A 19,153-nucleotide genomic window follows, 5' to 3' on the forward strand; every position below is an offset into this window, starting at 1 on the left:
CTTCCTATGAGACACAGACTTAGTAGGAAAGAATGGTGGTATTTTATCATCATCATGAGTTTGACCAGATGAAGAGCCTTGGCTCGAAACGTCGTCAATATATTTATCCTTTGGAGCATATGAGTGTGCGGCTTCCCTTCTCTTTCCCCGGTATTTTATCATGAACATTAGTGAAAAGTGGTGAACTGGTCCTTTAACTACATTAACACATTTCGCGGGAGCGAGTTGGTAAAGTGGCGAGTCGTCTGGTATTTCAAACTTTAGTTACTTAGATGTGTCCCAGAATGATGATGCAGATGGTCCAGTCCAGCCATATTAAAAATAGATGTCACTCACTCTGGCTTTATATTATGTAAGTGTAAACCAAGGTCTCATTTCAAATCCGGCTGTACGACGGTGTCGCTCGTTTCAAAGAGCAGATCTACAAGCGACGCGTTGTTATAGCTTGTAGATCTGCTCTTTGAGTGGCGACTGGCGACGGGGATGTTAAAGCTTAAGCACGCGCGAACACACACGCACGCACGCGCGCACTAGGCTACAGCAGCCACCATGTTTAATCTGACATGAATGTAACAGCGCGACCCGCGGGGGCGTTTTATATGGAAAACACAACCTTACAATAGCGACAATAACACTATATATTGTCTTTGTTTGTGGACTTTTTTTTCCTTCATCGTTCTTTTGGCAGTAACTTCTTCCGGGTGTCTGGATGATCTCACGAACAGGTCCCGTGCAGGAGTCAGGACCTCTCCAACTCTCCAAGACTAGCTACTTCCAGACTGGAGACCCGGGTTCGATCCGCGATCCCGATCCAAAATCCGAAACACACACGCACAACAAAAGAACTTCAAACCACAGTCCCACTAACTGATTTTCTTTTTTGTTATATTTTACGATCCACTTGTGACTTCAAAACGGTCTGTTTTTGCAATGGGGAGTGTATCTAAAATGTATCCGATCGCGTTGCTTTGAAGTGCTTTTGTTGACAGTGTAGAGTTCAAGTTACAGTACCGAATTTTATTTGAATATATATATATTTTTTAAAGATCCCAAGGATTATTAGTTTTGACGTCGCGGAACGATGCAACGCCGTTTATTGTTATTAATGTTGTCCTGTGTGTTTTTAACGGGGGAAGCGACTACAGTGCCCGCAGATGTGTTGAGCCAGGACTATGGTGAGTTGAGATGTGATTTCATTTGTTTATATAAACAAGCTTCACAAAGTAAGCCATCTTCACTTTAAGGTCAATAAAGTTGACTCGCAATCGAACCGGTATCGATCCGAAATCAACTTATATTGATCGGTTTTCGGTCTAAATAACCTCAAGTCCCGGCTGAATCCTTACAGTAGGCTACTGCGCCTGCCCTACGCTATAAACACTGAGGCATTTAACTGATCAAACATACATAAAGGTAAAAGGTCTCAATTTAACCCTTTCAAAATGTACAAATTGGAACCAAATGGACCCTCACAGGTCCATTTGGTTCCATGTTGAACCATGAAAAGCTGGACAGAGTATCCAGAACATGCATTGAATGAGTGAGTTGTGGTATGTTAATGGCTGGGCACATGGCTGCTGAACAGAACACTGCTATTGTCTTGACTTATTGTAGAATGTAACTCATGACCTTCTGGTGAGGAAGAGAGTCATTTACGATGACAATGGAAGTGGTGGTTCTCGTACCTTTTTCATTTAAAGGACCCAGAGTTTGGTATGCATTATTATTTTAGACCATGGATGGACCCTATTAACTCTGAGAGTGTAAATGGAACCAAAATCCACCCTCGGAGTTACAGACAGGTCTGCAAGGGTCCATTTGGTTCCATTTGTACACGCTCAAGACAACTATCAATCGTTTAGCTGGGGACCCCCTCAGTGGACCCCTGAAGTTCCCCCTGAGTCCCTGACCCATAGCTGCAGTTGTGGACAAAGTTCTCAACCCCAGTACTCCACTACTCCCGTCAAAGACAGTACTATTAGGGGTGTAACAATATATTTGAACAGCGATACAATCCGTATCACGATACATGGTTGACAGACAATACGATACATGGACAATATTGGTTCATTATGGCGATACAATGATTTAAAATCGTTTAAGGGAAAATGTATGAATATCGATATAAATAAACGCAGTGATTCTCTGGCAAATACATTGACATTATATTTGAACACGTGGACAAACCCGTACCTTGACATGAACACAGAGAATATACACACATTTATCGATAGACCAAGTGTAGCGATATTGAATGGAAAAGTAGTTAAACTCCTTTTTCTTTTCCTCTTAAAATTGCTAAATACAACGCACAAGTATAGGCTACTTAATTGATACAATCAATTATTTGCATTGCAAAACTATTCAAGCATTGCGAAACAATACGATATGTTGCTCTTTACATTTCCATACACTATTTTATTTTTCGATGCAGTTACTATATCGTTACACCCCCAATAGGCTTTGATTGATTGATTGAAATATTTATTAACAGTTTGCAGAATTACAGTACATTTCAAGCACAAACTCAATACAAAGGCTGTTAACTGTGAGTGGACGACCCAATTAAGCATTACACTTGTTTACAATAGGGTCCACCATGTTCAATTCATCAAAACATTTAGAGACGTACAAATAGACACTTCTATATAGAAAAATGTTACTCCACTACCAGTGAAAGTTGCAGATTAGTTAAAGATTTTATTGGACTTTATTCAAAAGTATGCTTCTAAAAAAACAAAATAAAAAACATAAACCTATGAGTAAAACTATAAAAAGATACTTGCGTATTACAAGTTGAAATTGCGAAGTGCATTTTCTTTCTAATATCACTGGCACTGCATTGCTGTATTGTAATTATGAAAATGTATAGGGAAAGACAAATAATACAAAAAAGTAGTTATCATGAAACATGCGTAAGCTAAGAACGTAACAGTGGAGTATCTATGTAAACTATACATACTATACTATATTATATATAATACATGTGTACTATAATGGAAATAGCTGAGCTGATAGGGGCTATTTTCACTATGGTGGACAGTGTCACGACATTGACACGTTTTGTGTGGTGGCTGTGTGTCTGATGTAGCCTGGTTTGGTTTCTTTGTTGGACGCTGTTCAAAGCGCTCCACAAAGTTACACGACAGCAAGGGGAGGGGCACACCGCTAGGAGGACATGCTACAGCATGTTATGTGGACTGGCTTTGTTTGCACCCATGATGTCATGTAGACCGGCACTGGTTCCCAAACAGTGACTGAGTGAAGATCCCGTTTTCTTCATTCCTACATTTAGTTTTTAATTATTTCAACAAATCTTCAATTCACCCCCATCAAAAAAATCTAAAAGTTTCAACTTTCAATAGTTAAAAACGAATCCAATTTTTTTTCAAAATAATTTAATAAATTAGTCAGTCTACCCCTGAGCTACTGCCGCCCCATAATGTAATCTGTGTGTGCAGACACTCTAGGATCCATGCTGTAGGCTAGTAATAATGTGGTAATGTGTGTTTGCAGACACTAACTCTGGGCTCCCTAAGTAAGTAAGCCTTGGCGAGCCATGAGACCCAATGCCATAGGGCAGGAGCCTATCTCCTTTTTCTGTCGCGTGAGGCCCCTTGATATACACAGTACAAGTACACACCCCCTGGACATGACACAGGGACTTACCCTCAATATCGATGTAGACATTGCTGTCTATGGGCTCGCGCGAGTACATGAACCACGTGACCGGGCTGTTTTCTGCCCCCTCAATGTCGCAACTCTGTCTATGCCGGCCGGGGATCGAACCCCCGACCTCCCAGTCTCAGGGCAGACACTCTAACCACAAGGCCACTGAGCTGGTCGCTCCATGCTGTAGTAATAATAATGTAGTAATGTGTGTGTGTGTGCAGACACCCTGGCCTCCATGCTGTCAGACTTCGAGGTGCTGCCTGTCTCCAGTCTGCAGGCTCACTCTGTCAGGCGCAGAGACACCCAGAAGCCCACGCATGTGGAGAGACTGATCACCTTCACCGCCTTGCACAGGTACTGTGCTGTACTCCTCTCTCTGGACAGACTGCACTGCCCTAAACTAAAGCACTGCTTTTCAACCCTTTTTCATATCAAGGTGACAAGGTCCATCATTTATTCAGCACTTGAGCCACGGACCACCATTTGATGAGATTTAGCCTCTCAGACCCAAGACTTACAGTACGTTTTAACAGCGGGCGACAGCCAGAAGAATTCCGGAATCCGGAAGTGCATTATTTGTCTATGGGACCCGGCGACTACCGGCGATAGCAGGCGAACAGGCGATGGTCGAAAAGTGGGCGGAGCAACATCGCCCGAAAAGAAAAAGGAGATAACGGTCGATTGGGCGATGTGTCGGCCGATGCTCACCCGCTCTTAAAACGTACTGTTAGAGTATTCAGTTATCGTTGGATAAGATCTTGTCCACAATTCCATGCTGTATTGATGTGGTACCATAGGAGAAATGACAGGCAAATGTTGATCAAAATAACAATTCTCTAATTGTGTAGACCAGTGGCGTATCCAGGAATTACGTTTTGGGCAGGCAAGATCATGTGTTAATTGTCGTCTCCCCGCGCACAATCGTAGCACTAAATGTTTTCAAAGAGATATACCTGCCAGACGAGTAGTATACAAAGGCAGAAAGGCATGCATTTACATTCCAATGGGTGATTGAGGGTCACGCTCTACCGCAACGGCCAATCAGCTGTCCATTAATAGTTCTCAGGTCTTGTTTTTGTCTTCTTTTTTTCTCATTGTATGGATTTTGGCCAGGCCAGAAATGGATTTGGACAGGCGGACACCTGCCCTCGCCTTATTGTAGATACGCCTCTGGTGTAGACATCTTGTAAATTAAGTAATGCATATGTTTAACAATAGTTTTACTCTTGAGAGCGGTAAATGAAACCAAATGTACTCTTACGGGTTTAATTTTACACTCAACAGTCAAAGATCTATAAGTGTTCATTTTGTTACCAACTCTCCGTCATTTAGCCGGGGACCACCATGGCACCAATGTTAAACAAAGAACAGTTCATAACAGAGCAATGGTGCCATGGAATTCATTACATATTTCTGACACAAGAAGTGATGAGTTTAGACATTTAAGAGGCAAGATTAAATTGTAATGTAGAGCTATCGAATATATTAGGTTATGACTTAATGCCTTTGTGCTGTGATGTATGTTGTGATGAGTGAAGCCAAAGTAGTAACTACGCAAATACTTCTGATAAAAGGGGTTAATAGTGTTTCAAATAGTCAGCCAAATGGGTTATTGACATATAAGTGATATTATACTACACTAATGTGATATCAATGTTCTTGATATAACTGTAATTGTTTCCCCCCCGAAATTACGAAGGGAAATTTGACCTTTTGTCACGGTGTGTCAAAATAATGTACTGTAGTTGCTGCACTTTGGTTTTGTAGGGCAGGGACATGAGGACATGAGGTTTTCATGATGTGTGCAGAGAGAGAGAGAGAGAGGGTAAGGGGGAAGTTGAATGGGGGACTTTCAGAAAGGTAGGAAGGCGCCCTTTTTCGAGTTTAGTTGGTAAACTTGCCATTCTAAAATGTGGATGCCTTCACGTGTGTGTGTGTGTGTGTGTGTGTGTGTGTGTGTGTGTGTGTGTGTGTGTGTGTGTGTGTGTGTGTGTGTGTGTGTGTGTGTGTGTGTGTGTGTGTGTGTGTGTGTGTGTGTGTGTGTGTGTGTGTGTGTGTGTGTGTGTGTGTGTGTGTGTGTGTGTGCACTGTGCAGACACTTCAGGCTGTACCTGCGGACCAACACAGATCTGTTCACGGAGGACTTCCGAGCCGTTGTGGTTGGAGATGACGGACAGGAGGAGGTCTACCCTGTCAACAGACACAACTACTTCACTGGACACCTCATCGGTCTGTCTGTCTCTCCTACACTGTCTGTCTGTCTGTCTGTCTGTCTGTCTCTCCTACACTGTCTGTCTCTCCTACACTGTCTGTCTGTCTCTCCTACACTGTCTGTCTGTCTCTCCTACACTGTGTGTCTCTCAGCAGTCATACTGTCTGTCTGTCCTACACTGTCTCTCAGCTGTCCGTCTGTCTGTCTGTCTGTCTGTCTCTCCTACACTGTCTGTCTCTCAGCTGTCCTACTGTCTGTCTGTCCTACACTGTCTCTCAGCTGTCGTACTGTCTGTCTGTCTGTCTGTCTGTCTGTCTGTCTGTCTGTCTGTCTGTCTGTCTGTCTGTCTCTCCTACACTGTCTGTCTCTCAGCTGTCCTACTGTCTGTCTGTCTCTCCTACACTGTCTGTTTCTCAGCTGTCCTACTGTCTGTTCCTCCATTTTAGTCTAGATTATATTTGTTTGACAGAATTGTCAATATATTTTGTCTCAGTCATAGTCAATCAATCATAGCTTAGTTTTAATGTAGTTTTAATTAGGTTTCGTTAGAGAAAAATGGTACATTTTTCGTCATAGTTTTAGTCGACAGAATGAACACCGGAGCACTGTCTTTGACGTCCAGGCGAGGAGAACTCACGTGTCCAGGCCCACATCGATGACAACGACTTCTCTGCCCACATCCTGACCGACGACGCAGAGTACAACATGGAGGTACTTTTATACAAAACTAAAATACATAATCCATGGACACAGGACCACAATGGAAACAAGCCCCCCCAGGGCTTTTTGTGTTATCCTTCTAGCAATCATTGTAATATCGTTCCCCTGTACTATTTGCTGGGGTGTAGAATGGGAATTCTACAGGTGAGGGGACTTAGGCTCATTAGGTCCACTGACAGAGCCTGACCAGAGCCTATTCTGGCGGTTTTGGACAACCGTGTATCCGGGCACTGCACTCCCTGTGGTCCTGTGGTGGTGTGGAACGCGCGTGTCAAATTTGAAGTTGGTGGTGATGGTTCTCGAGTTACGTGGATCACTGAGACGTGATGCATTTATTGTAAGATGTTGTGTCATCTCCCCCGCCCACTGTGCCCAGCCTCTGTGGAGGTTTACGACGGCGCCCCCCGATGGCCGCCTGTTGATCTACCGCTCGGAGGACATCAGGAACCTCAGCAGACTGGCCCAGCCGCAGGTCTGTGGCTACGTCAACTATGACCTCAACCACCTGCTGCCTGGCGGCCTGGTGGCGGCCATGTTGGAAGAACCAGAGGAAGAGGGTGAGTGAAGCCTGCCCTGCGGCCAGTGTTAATTTTGACGGCAAATCTTGATTCGGTTTTTAAATGTCTTTTTTTGTGGCTTTCGCCTTTATTTTATATTCTTTATGGAGGGACAGTAGGCTGACAGGAAATGGGGAGAGAGATGGGGGGGAAGACATGCAGTAAAGGCTGTCGGGATCGGTAGTCGAACCCGCGGTGCATGGACCACTGAGCCATGGCCCAGGCCCTTGATTCGATTTTAGTCATCTGCACAGTGGTAGTTTTTTGTCTAGTTTTAGGCGACTAAATCTACAGTTGAAGTTGTCAACAAAAGAAAATACTGTATATGGCCCGGGCGGCTGGCGTAGCCGTCTGGGCACCTTGGCTGGTAATCCAGTCAGGCAGTGTGCCGCGGGTTCGACTCCCGATCCCGACTCTCCCCATTTCCTGTCACCCTACTGTCACCCTATCCCTCTATAAAAAAATAAAATAAGGCGAAAGCCACAAACAAATATCTTATTTGGAGTTAAGGAGATCAAGGCAGGAAAGGAGAAAGTTTGAGCGTGGGCATAGCAGCCGCTGTGTTTTGGTGCTTGACGTCTCCTGTGTGTTGCAGAGTCTGCGGGGCGGTGGAAGCGCCATGCGGTCGACCACACCAAGAACACGTGTCCTCTGCTACTGGTGGCCGACTATCGCTTCTACAAACACATGGGCAGAGAGGAGGAGAGCACCACACTCAACTACCTGGTACGATATACACTATGACACTGCACTACACTTACACTTGGAGGAGAGCACCACATTAACACTCAACTACCTGGTACGATATACACTATGACACTGCACTACACTTACACTTAGTGGACAGGATAGTTGTGTTGTTGCTTTTTTGTAATGAACGACCTACTTGATCATACTACAGCGTCACACAAAAGCATCAAAAGTAGCAGATGTTATGACACTACACTACTCCAATGGCTCCCAAACCTTTCAGCCTGTGAACCCCCAAAATAACCCCCCCCCCCCACCCTGACAAGCACTTGGAATTGTAGGCATTACATTTAGTTTGACTCAGGTCCACAGATAAATATTGTGAAAATAACCCAACTACAAGACGTTGAGAATGATGTTGGATCCCCACCTCTTGTCGATCTTATAGATGTCTATATACTCTTATACTAAATTAATTAATTAATTTGTGTGCGACTGCGTTTGCGTCCGCGTTTGCAGATCGAGTTGATTGATCGCGTGGATGACATCTACCGAAACACATCCTGGGATGAAGAATACAAAGGCTATGGAGTTCAGATCCAACAGGTGAGAGGTCACACACACCCTGAGTGTGTGTGTGTGTGTGTGTGTGTGCGAGTGTAACACGTCAGCCTATTTGAGAACCACAGCTGTATACTATTGTACTGTACTACTAACTGTTCTTGCTGCTGTGTTCTTGTTGTCAGATCATCATAGAGAAGAGTCCCACCTCCGTACCGCCAGGGGCCGCTCACTTCAACATGAGAGGCAGTCCAGTGGAGGGCAGGGAAGTGTGGGACGTCAAGAGACTGCTGGAGGTAAGACATGCGATCCAAGACTAAAATAATCACATTCCATCTCTGTATTTTTGGTCGTGATGCCCGATTTATACATAGCTGTGTGCCAAGAATAGCCGATCTACAAGCTCACAACGTGTCACAGACACGGAGTGTGACACCCGCGCAGCCAAGCATGAAATGACATGTCTTAGTTCTACTGGATGGATCTCTTGTTCCCAAGTCCCTCTGTGACATTTTCATCTAGTTTTTAAATTATGATGACGATGATGATGATAATACATACAATTTATATAGTGCTTTTTTAAATACAAAAAGTTGCTTTACAAAATACAGAAACGTACCCTAGGTGGGGTTGGCAAAAGGGCCTTTCTGTATGGGGTTTGTATGTTCTCCCCGTGTCCCCTATAGGCCTAGGGTTATGTTAACCTGACTCCGCCAGATGATGGAAGTCTATGTGAAACATGGCGTCTTCCATCTGGCGGAGTCAGGTTAAGGTTATGTGCCCTCACAGAAAACATGCAATGATCCTGGTCTCTATGTTTATGTTCATTAAGGCATCCCCATTAGAGACACATGAAAGAGCCTCTAGTCTTTCTGGGGTCCTGATAATTAACTGCCTCCCCCTGGTCAGCCGGGGCGCCTGATGGAGGGGAAAGGAACAGGTTGGAATAACGTGTTCCTCCCACGCGCTACGTCCTACCGGGGAAACTCCCCCCTGTCAGGTGATAAGAAGTGGCCTGCTCACTCCTCAGGTTGGCAGAGGGAGAATAGCGGCCAGGATTACATTTTAGGCAATTTGCACCACGTGAAAAAATGGGGAAAGACAATAAAACTCAACACTGTGTGTTCATGGTCCTCACAGCAGTTCAGTGTGGACATCGCTGAGAAGGCGTCCCAGGTGTGTCTGGCTCACCTGTTCACCTACCAGGACTTCGACGAGGGGACCCTGGGCCTGGCGTACGTGGCCCCCTCCAGACATGGCATCCCTGGGGGCCTCTGCTCCGAGAGTAAGTCCTGACAATCAGTGTTCATTTTGACAGCATCGTCAAATGAAAACATTTAGTTTAGTCGACAAAATCAACACTGGCCCTGATGTTCCTGCAGGGATTCATGGACTGGGTCTTTTTTTTGTCCTATGCAACAAAATAATGATGTACACTTTGCAATGTAATCCATATGACATCCTGTCTCCTCTGCTGCTAAAAAGGATTGGGATCTGTCAGTGCAATTTACATCCCAGAATGTTGAAATCTTGTGGCCATTCGGCTGAACTTTTATTGCACCTTTTAAAGAACAGTCACAAAGTGCTTATTAATTAAAAAAGGAAAAAAAGACTGCTGTCCGTTGAAAGCAGCTTTATAAAGGTGAGTTTTCAGAACGGATTTAAAACGGGGCGCAGATTTGGCAAGACCTTTCTCCTCGGACAAGGCACTCCAAAGTGTAGGAAAGGCACGGCCACCTTTTGTGTTCAAAAGTAACAGATGGACTGGCCCGGGCCGGCCTAGCAGTCCGGGTGCCTGGCCTGGTGATCCAGCCTGGCAGTGTGTTATGTTTCCAGATTAGATTATTCTTTTTTTCCTTGCTTTTTTTCTTCTAATCTGATCCACTCGGATAGGGATTAAAGGTTTCTTTTACTCTTGGGATGTACTTCATCCTCTCCTTGTGAGCTTGCCAATGGACTATTTTGGCAGAACAGGGCCTGCTCTGACTGGGGTTCATGTGGTCGTTGACCCCAGCTACGGATGTCCCGATACACTTTTTTCGTTTCCGAACCGATCCCGATACCACAATTTCTGTGTTAGCCGATACCAGAGAATAATATTTATAATAATACAAAAAGAAAAAATATCTTATTTTGAAGTCCACCGACTGGGAATAGTGTTTATAGCTAGCTAGCTATATATATCTCGTGTTGTGTTTATAGCAGACTCCTCACTCAAATGTGCACTTGCAGTTTGGGCAACTCCAAAGCAAACTCCACATGCCCCAACATTTTATTTACCTGCTATAATGTCAACCCCTTACCCCTGTGTCGGATCTGTGGTTAGACTGGCATATTTGCCGATACCGATATGAACCGATATGACCAAATAAGGGCCGATACGATACTTTCCCGATACCGATACAGTGTACAGATACACATCTCTAACCCCAGCACTGTTGTCTGTGTTGTCAGAGTGTCCTCCGTCGTCCACCGAACACAGACCCATCTACCTGAACACCGGACTCACCAGCACCAAGAACTATGGCAAGACCATCCTCACCAAGGTCAGTTCCACTGGTCTAGAGCAGTGCTTTTCAACCAGTGGTGTTGGTAACCAAATGGACCCGTATTAGATCTTTATGGACCCTGACGGGTCCATTTGGTTTCATTTTACGCTCTCAAGAGTAAAATTATTGTTAAACACCTGCATTTGTCTACTTAATTTACAAGATGTCTGCACAATTAGCATGTAAAATAATTCTTATTTTGGTCAACGTTTGCCTGTCATCTCTCCTGTACCACATCAATACAGCATGGAATTGTGGACAAAATCTTATCCAACGACAACAAAGTATTCTTTAGTTTTGGGTCTGCAATCGAATCGTGGTCCGTGGCTTAAATGCAGAATAAATAATGATATGATTTTGATATTCAAAAGGTCTAGAGAACTGGTCTAGAGAACCATGGCATCCTCACTAAGGTTAGTGGCTTATGATGAAACAGCAAAGTTCTACTGGTCTAGATAGAGAACTAAAAGTTTGAAGGGATGTCATATTTCGCTTTCAAACATGAAATGGAACGCTCCAGGAGTGCAGACACATGTGTGAAAATCCTCTAACGTGGGAGTGGATGGGAGTGCATTTTTTGCGACTTTATCAGCCTAAAGCTAGTGGTCTCCTGATAGATGTTTTTATGTTTTGTTTTTGGGCAATTTTGAAACAGACCAGTGATACACATCCTTTCGCCTAGTTTCACAGATCAATCTATAAAAAGGAGGAGAAAAAAAACCAATGTACATTCCTAGAAAGCGAACTGGGGATGTACCGATGAGACATTTTGGCCGATATCGATATCAGATATATTTAAATGCTGTTTTGGCCGTCCGATAACCGCTATAACCGATATGATCTCATTCTGTATTAAAAGATTATTATAATTTTGTCCATTCTGAAAAAATGCTTATAAACACTGACTTTGAAAAAAGCAATGCGTCTTTATTCCAAAACTAGGGATGCACCGTTATTGAAATGTTGGCCCATATCCCATCATAAACAGCTTGAATGTAATTTTTTTAGTTAAAAAAGCTTCCCCAGAAAACACTGATAGAATCTGCAGCCTTCATCATAACAAAAGGCTTTTTCTATTTATTTTTCAACATAATTGTTATAAAATAAAATATCTGCTAAAACCGATATATTGCCGATACCGATATTGCATTTTAAGGCCAATATCGACCGATACCAATGCGATGACCGATTAATTGCCCATCCCTGCCTGTAACGCACGTGTTTCACATGGTCTGCTATACAGGAGGCAGACCTGGTGACGACGCACGAACTGGGCCATAACTTCGGAGCGGAACACGACCCGGACAACATCCCGTACTGCGCCCCCCGCGAGGACCAGGGTGGCAAGTACGTCATGTACCCCATCGCTGTGAGTGGAGACCACGTCAACAACAAGGTACATATAATATATTGGGGCATAGGTCATTATTTTTAATAAATCCCCAGGCTATTGTCCAGTGGGGGACTGCAGTTCTTGCCTTACTGGGTTGGATCCTTTGTGGAACCACACTGTTCTACTGGAGGGACGAAACCCCTTATCTCCATACCGTATTCTAACTTTGTGTTTCTTAAATTAACACTCCTACTTGTGATAATACAACAGCGTCACACAAAGGCATCAAATGTTGCAGATCCACAAGCTTGACACGTTTTGAGCTTGTAGATCTGATACTTTTCCTACTTTTTTCAAAAGTCACAGTTTTGGACATGTGAGGTTTCCACCCGGCAGAGACGAACCTGGAACTTTGCAGCTTTTACCTCCAACTCAGGTCGCCCTGTACTGCACAAGTGCTGGATTTGGTTTACCACTGAGTCAATGAATAGAGCATGCCTTCTCTTGGAGGGAGAAATTGAATCTTGACATTCAGGCAGTACCCCTCTTCAACCAGTAGAGGTCCTACCAGACCACTGGATCTAAAGTTGTCAGTAGAAGAGCAGCAGGGAGACCAAATACAACAACCACTCACGCACTGCTGTACCCCCTCCAACCGTACACACTTTTTTAATTATACGTTGCTTTGGCAATGTCAACGTATGCATATATTATTCTATCCACGCATGCGTGCAGTGTTCTCTAACTGCAGTCCATATAGTGAAGAGGTTGAGGAGTAAGGCGGCCGAGTGTTTCAGACAGAGGAACAGTAATGTGTGTATGTGTATGTGTGTGCGTGCGAGCAGGTGTTCTCTAATTGCAGTAAGAGGTCCATAGTGAAGAGGTTGAGGAGTAAGGCGAGCCAGTGTTTCAGACAGAGGAACAGTAATGTGTGTGGGAACTCGCGGGTGGAGCAGGACGAGCAGTGTGACCCCGGCCTGCTCCACCTCAACACCGACCCCTGCTGCACCTCCGACTGCAAGCTCCGAGAACACGCACACTGCAGGTCAGCGCACGCACGCAGGCACGCACGCACGCATGCACACACATCCTGGTATGATGTTAACCTCTAAATCACTGTTTCCCAAACACTTGGTCAGGACCCATTTGTGTCACGATTAAATACATACATTTTTTTTACTATAAGTTTGGTTTTTAATTATTATTATTTCAAAACATTAAAAAACGTCAAAAAGCTAGATGTATATATAAAAATCTAAGAATTTCCATAAATTAGAAAATGTAAAGTTTAAAGTAGTAGTGAGAAGAATCTATGGGAGCTTGTAGATGCTAAATGTCTAAATTGTAATTGTAAATTGTAGATCTGCTATTTTCACTATAGATCAGTGGCCTTGTGGTTGAGTGTCCGCCCTGGGACTGGGAGGCTGGGGTTCAATCCCCAGTTGGGTCATACCAAAGACTCAAACAAATGGGACCCAGTGCCTCCCTGCTTGGCACTCAGCATCAAGGGTTGGATTGGGGGTAAGTCCCTGCGACATACTAGCGTCATGTCCAGGGGGTGTACATCAAGCTGCCTCACGCTACAGAAACAGGAGATAGGCTCCTGCCCTATGGGCCTCATGGCTCGGCAAGGCTACTTACTTTATTTTCACTAGTGTGGATCTCTGGGAGATATCACATTTCTGTTTTGGGTCACAGGTAGCCTGGCTCCAGCCCTTAATCGCTACCATTAAAAAAAGATGTCCTGAATAAGGAAGTGAAACGAAATGAAAATTCAGAGTGTCAGGCTAGGTCACAGGCTAAAATGTTTGGGAACCAGTGCTCTAAATGTCTAATCCTAACCACAACCTCAACCTGAATTTATTGCTAATTATATTATTATTTTCCTGTGCAGTGACAGAAACAGCGTGTGCTGTAGTGACTGCCAGTTCAAGGCCCAGGGAGAGGTGTGCCAGGAGCTGATTGACGCCACCTGTAAGGGCCGCTCCTACTGCACAGGTGAGTGGACATGTCCTTCTAGGGAAGTGGTTCTCAACCCCCAGGGGGGTCCCCATGTGACCTTTTTAACACCTTGAATGTCCAAGTCGGAGTTCTCCGTCCAAGTTCAAGGTCACGGTCAAGTGCCCAAGCCGGAGATTGATAAACAAGACGGAAATTAATGAAAACAAAACCGTTCGCATCGCTCTAGAGCCGTGGAGCGATTGTTGACCGATCCGATGACGTGTCAAAAAGTGACACGTCATCGAAAATCTCCCCTGCCTGTTTAGCTGACGAAAACGAAAATCTTAAAACGATCATAACTCCCGATCTAAATCATCCCGTCTAATTCTGAAAAAAGATCCTGTGTTAGACGGCGCTCAGTGGTCCAGTCGCTAGTCGCGATAGATTTATTATTACCTCCCGTTGTTGTCGATAGACTCTAGAGTGGTGTGGCTATTGTTAGCTGCTACACAGACATGCACACCAGCTTCTGGTGCGCCGGTAAAAGTGGTCCGTGCGCTACAAATGATGGGCACCCTGGATGAAATGGATTAAATAGTTCCGGGCTTCTAAGGACAACAGGTATTGCATATTAGGTTCCCAACTTGCATCGTTCCCATTACTGCATCAAAAGTAATCAACAAACTATAAGAACTGGTCAAACAATGGCCAAATTGTAAAATATTGTAAGAAAGAGGCAAACATTTTGAAAATAATCTATAATAAATCTACAAACTCACAAGGCCTTGTGTCGCTTCTCGTCTTACTGGTTGTGTTAGCAGGTAACAGCACTGTGACGCCTTTAGTAACAACAGCGTTTATTATTTTTTGTCCTGCAGGCAACGACAGTGAGTGTCCTCCCCCAGAGAATGCTCCTGATAAGACGGAGTGTCTGGACAGTGGAGAGTGCCGTGGAGGAGTGTGTGTCCCCTTCTGTGAGGCCATGCTGGACCTGCAGTCCTGTGCCTGTAATGGTAACGTAAACTATTTTTATTGTATTTGTTGTTTATTTATTGTTTTTGATAGTCTACAACAGTGTAGAGCAGGAGTCTTTTTTCCAGGCCAGGGACCACTTGAGAGAGTTGAAGCAGGGCTTGAGAGTGTACAAATGGAACGTGTCCATTTGGTTCCATTTGTACACTCTCAAGAGTTATGGGGGTCCTTGTAATTAAAAAGGTTTGAGAACCACTGTGCTACACTAAATGGAACAGAGCCTTAAAGGAGAAATCCACACCAAAGCACATGTACCCTGAATCAGCCTATAATCCTGTCCCAACATACGTGTTGGCCTTGAATTGTTTCATAGATGCCCCCTGTTCTCCACTGTGAAGGAAGTAGGCAAGGGGCCCGAGTTCTTTCCAAAATGGCTGGAGGGTGATGGCTGCATGTCTTCACCATTTCTCCTCACTAGAAACCAACTCATCGTGTAAGGTGTGTTGCCGCAGTGCCAGTGGTGCGTGTGCTCCCTACCAGGACACGTCGGAGAACTTCCTATTCCTCCGCAAGGGGAAACCTTGTACCGTGGGCTTCTGTGACGGAGATGTAAGTTATTAAATTGTGCATTTATATAGCACCTTTATCCAATGTATTTATTTACATAGATTGTGCATTACATTCACCCATTCACACACACACACACACACACACACATTCATACACCGATGGTGGAGGAAGCCATGCAAGGCACCAACCTGCACAGCGGGAGCAATTAAGGGTCTTGCTCAAGGACATTTCGATACTAATTCTGGGGGAGCCCGGGATCGAAGTGGCCACTCTACCCCTGAGCCACCGCCACTACAACTATTACGACTATTACTACACATATGTATATTACCGTATCACCAGAGGTCCAATACAAACATCAGCAATTGGATCGAATTGGATGCACGGATGGGCAATATGAACTTTCTGGCTGCTGTTATGGCCGATAACCGATGTGATGTGATATGATATTATCATATCACATTATCATATCATTATCTCATTCTGTATTAAAAAAAATATAATAATTTTGTCCAGTCTAAAAAAGGCATATAAACACCGAATTTGAAAAAGCAATGCTGCTTTATTGCAAAACTAGGGATGCACCGTTATTGAAATGTTGGCTCATATCCCAACATAAACAGCTTTTTCAGCCTTTAAAAAGAATCAACATCATTATTATAAAATTAAATATCAGCCGATACCGATTCCGAACTTCAAAGCTCAAACTTGAACTATGAGAGATTTATCGAACACACCCGTCCTTGGTTTTGGTGACTGATATTGTACTTCTAATATGTGAGGGGGCCGTGCTATTTATATTACTTTATTCATTTATTTTATTGTATTTAAAAAAACAAATATATATAGGCCTATATTTATGTATTATTTATTTTCCCAATAAACAAACATGCTTGAACGTGAAGGTGAAATATCCCTTGGTTAAAAAGGGCAAACAAAACGGAAGGGCACTAAAATAAACGAATAAACAGTGAGTGACAATGTGTTGTTGCTTCGCATGTTCACTCACCCGAGGGTGTCCCTCTGCCGCACTGATCAAGCTCTGGTCTGACGTCACACAACCTCCATCCCTCAATCCTCAATCCATCTTCCTTCTCTCACCCTCTCCATAACTCTGTGTGTGTGTGTGTGTGTGTGTGTGTGTGTGTGTGTGTGTGTGTGTGTGTGTGTGTGTGTGTGTGCGCGCGCGCGCGCGCGTGTGCGCTCGCATGTGTGTGCATCAGGGTAAGTGCATGAAGCAGGTGCAGGATGTGATCGAGAGGCTGTGGGACTTCATAGACAAGCTGGACATCAACACGTTTGGCAAGTTCCTGGCGGACAACATCGTGGGCTCTGTGGTGGTGTTCTCTCTGCTGTTCTGGGTTCCTCTCAGCATCCTGGTGCACTGCGTGGTATATATGAACAGCTCATGTAATCTACAACTAGAGCCCCAACTCATATCGGTTTGACCGATTTATATATCGGCCATTATTTGGTATCTGTAATCATGCCGCCGATGTATTAGAGATCTACAAGCTCACAACGCTAAAGTGCGAGACATGGCCAAAGCATTTCCGGGGGTCCCCAGCCAAAAACCTTGAGAACCATGGTCTAGACCAGGGGTTCTCAACGTTTTGGGCCGGGGACCCCCGGAAATGCTTTGGCAATGTCTCGGGACCCCCGCCCCGCCCCCTCCCGACCCCCAATATAAATTGACTGCTACAATAACCTTAAACCATTTTGGGCGGGAACCCCTTTTGGTGTTTTAAGCATTGTTATAATTTAGCTATTGAAAAATAGCAGATCTACAAGCTCATAGCGCGCCACCGAGTGGCGCGCTACGAGCTTGTAGGTCTGCTATTTTTGAAAAATCGTGAAAATAAAATTAAAAAAAAAATATATATATATATATATTTTTTGGAAAATAATTTGGGGACCCCCTAAAATAATTTGGCGACCCCCCGAGGGGTCGCGACCCACGGGTTGAGAACCCCTGGTCTAGACTGTATAATCACCACAACGTACATCCATTGTAGGATCACGATGCTCACTGATGACACTGTGTGTTCTTGTCCTGCAGGATAAGAAGTTGGACCAGCAGTACGAGCAGAACACCAAATCTCTGTTCTTCCCCAGTGTAAGTACTGAATGTTGACCCTCTAAAAGCAATCCTTGGAAGTCATGGGGTCATCAAAGCTTGCCTATTGGATCAGTGGTTCTCAGACCCCAAATTATCTTTGGCCACGGACCCCCGTTTGAAAACGATTTTGTGTCCATAAGAGAAGATGTTTGTATAGTATAGTACAGGTATACTATTACTATACTAACACAAATGGGGTTTGTGTGACTGTGTGTGTGCGTGCGGGTGTATATGTGCATGTGTCCAGAATGCAGAGCTTCTGAGCAGCCTGGAGTCGGCCTCCGTCCGCATCTTCAAACCCCCGGTGCTCTCCTCCTCCGCGTCTCTCGTCAGGGACCCGTCCTTTCAGCCGTGGGGCCCCCAGCAGCCCTGGGGCCCCCAGCAGCCCTGGGGCCCCCAGCAAACCAGCACGCCCCCCGTCTCTGTCTCCAGCCCGCCAGGCCACGGCCACGCCTACGTCCATGCCTCCAACTCCAACCCCCCCGCCGCCGCCCACAGCCCGGTCCACGACCATAGCCCTACTCCTTCTCTGCCGCCGCTGGACAGCCCCCGCATGGCCACCATCCAGGAGGCCCCCAGCCTCGACTCCCACCTGGACGAGGAGCTCCAGGAGGACGGGGGCGAGGAGGAGGCCTTCGCAGCCCTGGGCTCCCGCTCCTTCCAGGACCTGACGGAGCACGGCCTGAGCTCCCGCTCCTTCCAGGACCTGACGGAGCACGACCTGGCGGGGCGGAGCGACAAGGCCCTGCCGCTCCGACTGCAGCGACAACGACGGGTCAACAGCAAGGAGACCGAGTGCTGAGAGAGAGAGAGAGAGAGAGAGAGAACGCTGGGTTGGAACTTGTGAATAGACCGGAGCGTAGGATTCTGTGTGTTTGGTATGTTTTCGATGCGTATGGTTGTGGTGCTTGCATTGCGGCTTACAGTAAGCGAAGCAAGTCACGGTTCGTTGTCTTGCTCAAGGACACGGTCGGTTGGGGGTAAGGGATTTCAACGTCTTAATGTTACAAAATGCTTTTTTGAACCACTTGGTGCTGTGCCATTATACACATTGAAAGTAAAATAAACTCTGAGGGTACGAACTGTTTTTGTACACTCATCTTGTGTACAAACAGTTTTTGTACACTACATAAGATGTTTGTTTTAACCTCTTGGTGGAACCAAATGGACCCTTTACAGGTCCATTTGGTTCCCTTTGTATACTCTTCTGGATCACTAAGGACTTTACTGTGTGGACATGCTACTGTCTACTACTGC

The 19,153-nt window shown here is 45.0% G+C and overlaps 1 protein-coding gene across 2 annotated transcripts; it reads left to right on the top strand.

The window, feature by feature from the left end:
* Positions 1-746: 746 nt before the first annotated feature.
* Positions 747-18,844, top strand: LOC306941566 (disintegrin and metalloproteinase domain-containing protein 17-like). Of its 2 annotated transcripts, none has more exons than XM_079527089.1 (18): positions 747-1,175; positions 3,894-4,026; positions 5,768-5,901; positions 6,507-6,595; positions 6,981-7,161; positions 7,757-7,887; positions 8,371-8,457; positions 8,598-8,708; positions 9,553-9,697; positions 10,867-10,958; positions 12,205-12,357; positions 13,140-13,339; positions 14,189-14,292; positions 15,114-15,248; positions 15,686-15,816; positions 17,001-17,168; positions 17,837-17,893; positions 18,144-18,844. In XM_079527089.1, exons 1-18 carry the CDS (start codon positions 1,082-1,084, stop codon positions 18,696-18,698), a joined length of 2,700 nt encoding a protein of 899 aa, XP_079383215.1. In that variant the 5' UTR covers positions 747-1,081; the 3' UTR covers positions 18,699-18,844. The 2 variants fall into 2 exon arrangements, with proteins under 2 accessions (XP_079383215.1, XP_079383216.1); XM_079527090.1 differs by having other exon boundaries at positions 3,918-4,026.
* Positions 18,845-19,153: the final 309 nt, after the last annotated feature.

Source organism: Electrona antarctica (genome assembly GCF_951216825.1).
Source record: "Electrona antarctica genome assembly, chromosome: 17".
NCBI lineage: Eukaryota > Metazoa > Chordata > Actinopteri > Myctophiformes > Myctophidae > Electrona > Electrona antarctica.

Bases quoted from the DNA above. Each gene is read 5' to 3' on its own strand.
- LOC306941566 (XM_079527089.1), top strand. From the start codon at position 1,082: ATGCAACGCCGTTTATTGTTATTAATGTTGTCCTGTGTGTTTTTAACG. The intron at 14,293-15,113 runs GTGAGTGGACAT...TTTGTCCTGCAG, and splicing joins GGGCCGCTCCTACTGCACAG to GCAACGACAGTGAGTGTCCT. The intron at 15,249-15,685 runs GTAACGTAAACT...TCTCCTCACTAG, and splicing joins GCAGTCCTGTGCCTGTAATG to AAACCAACTCATCGTGTAAG.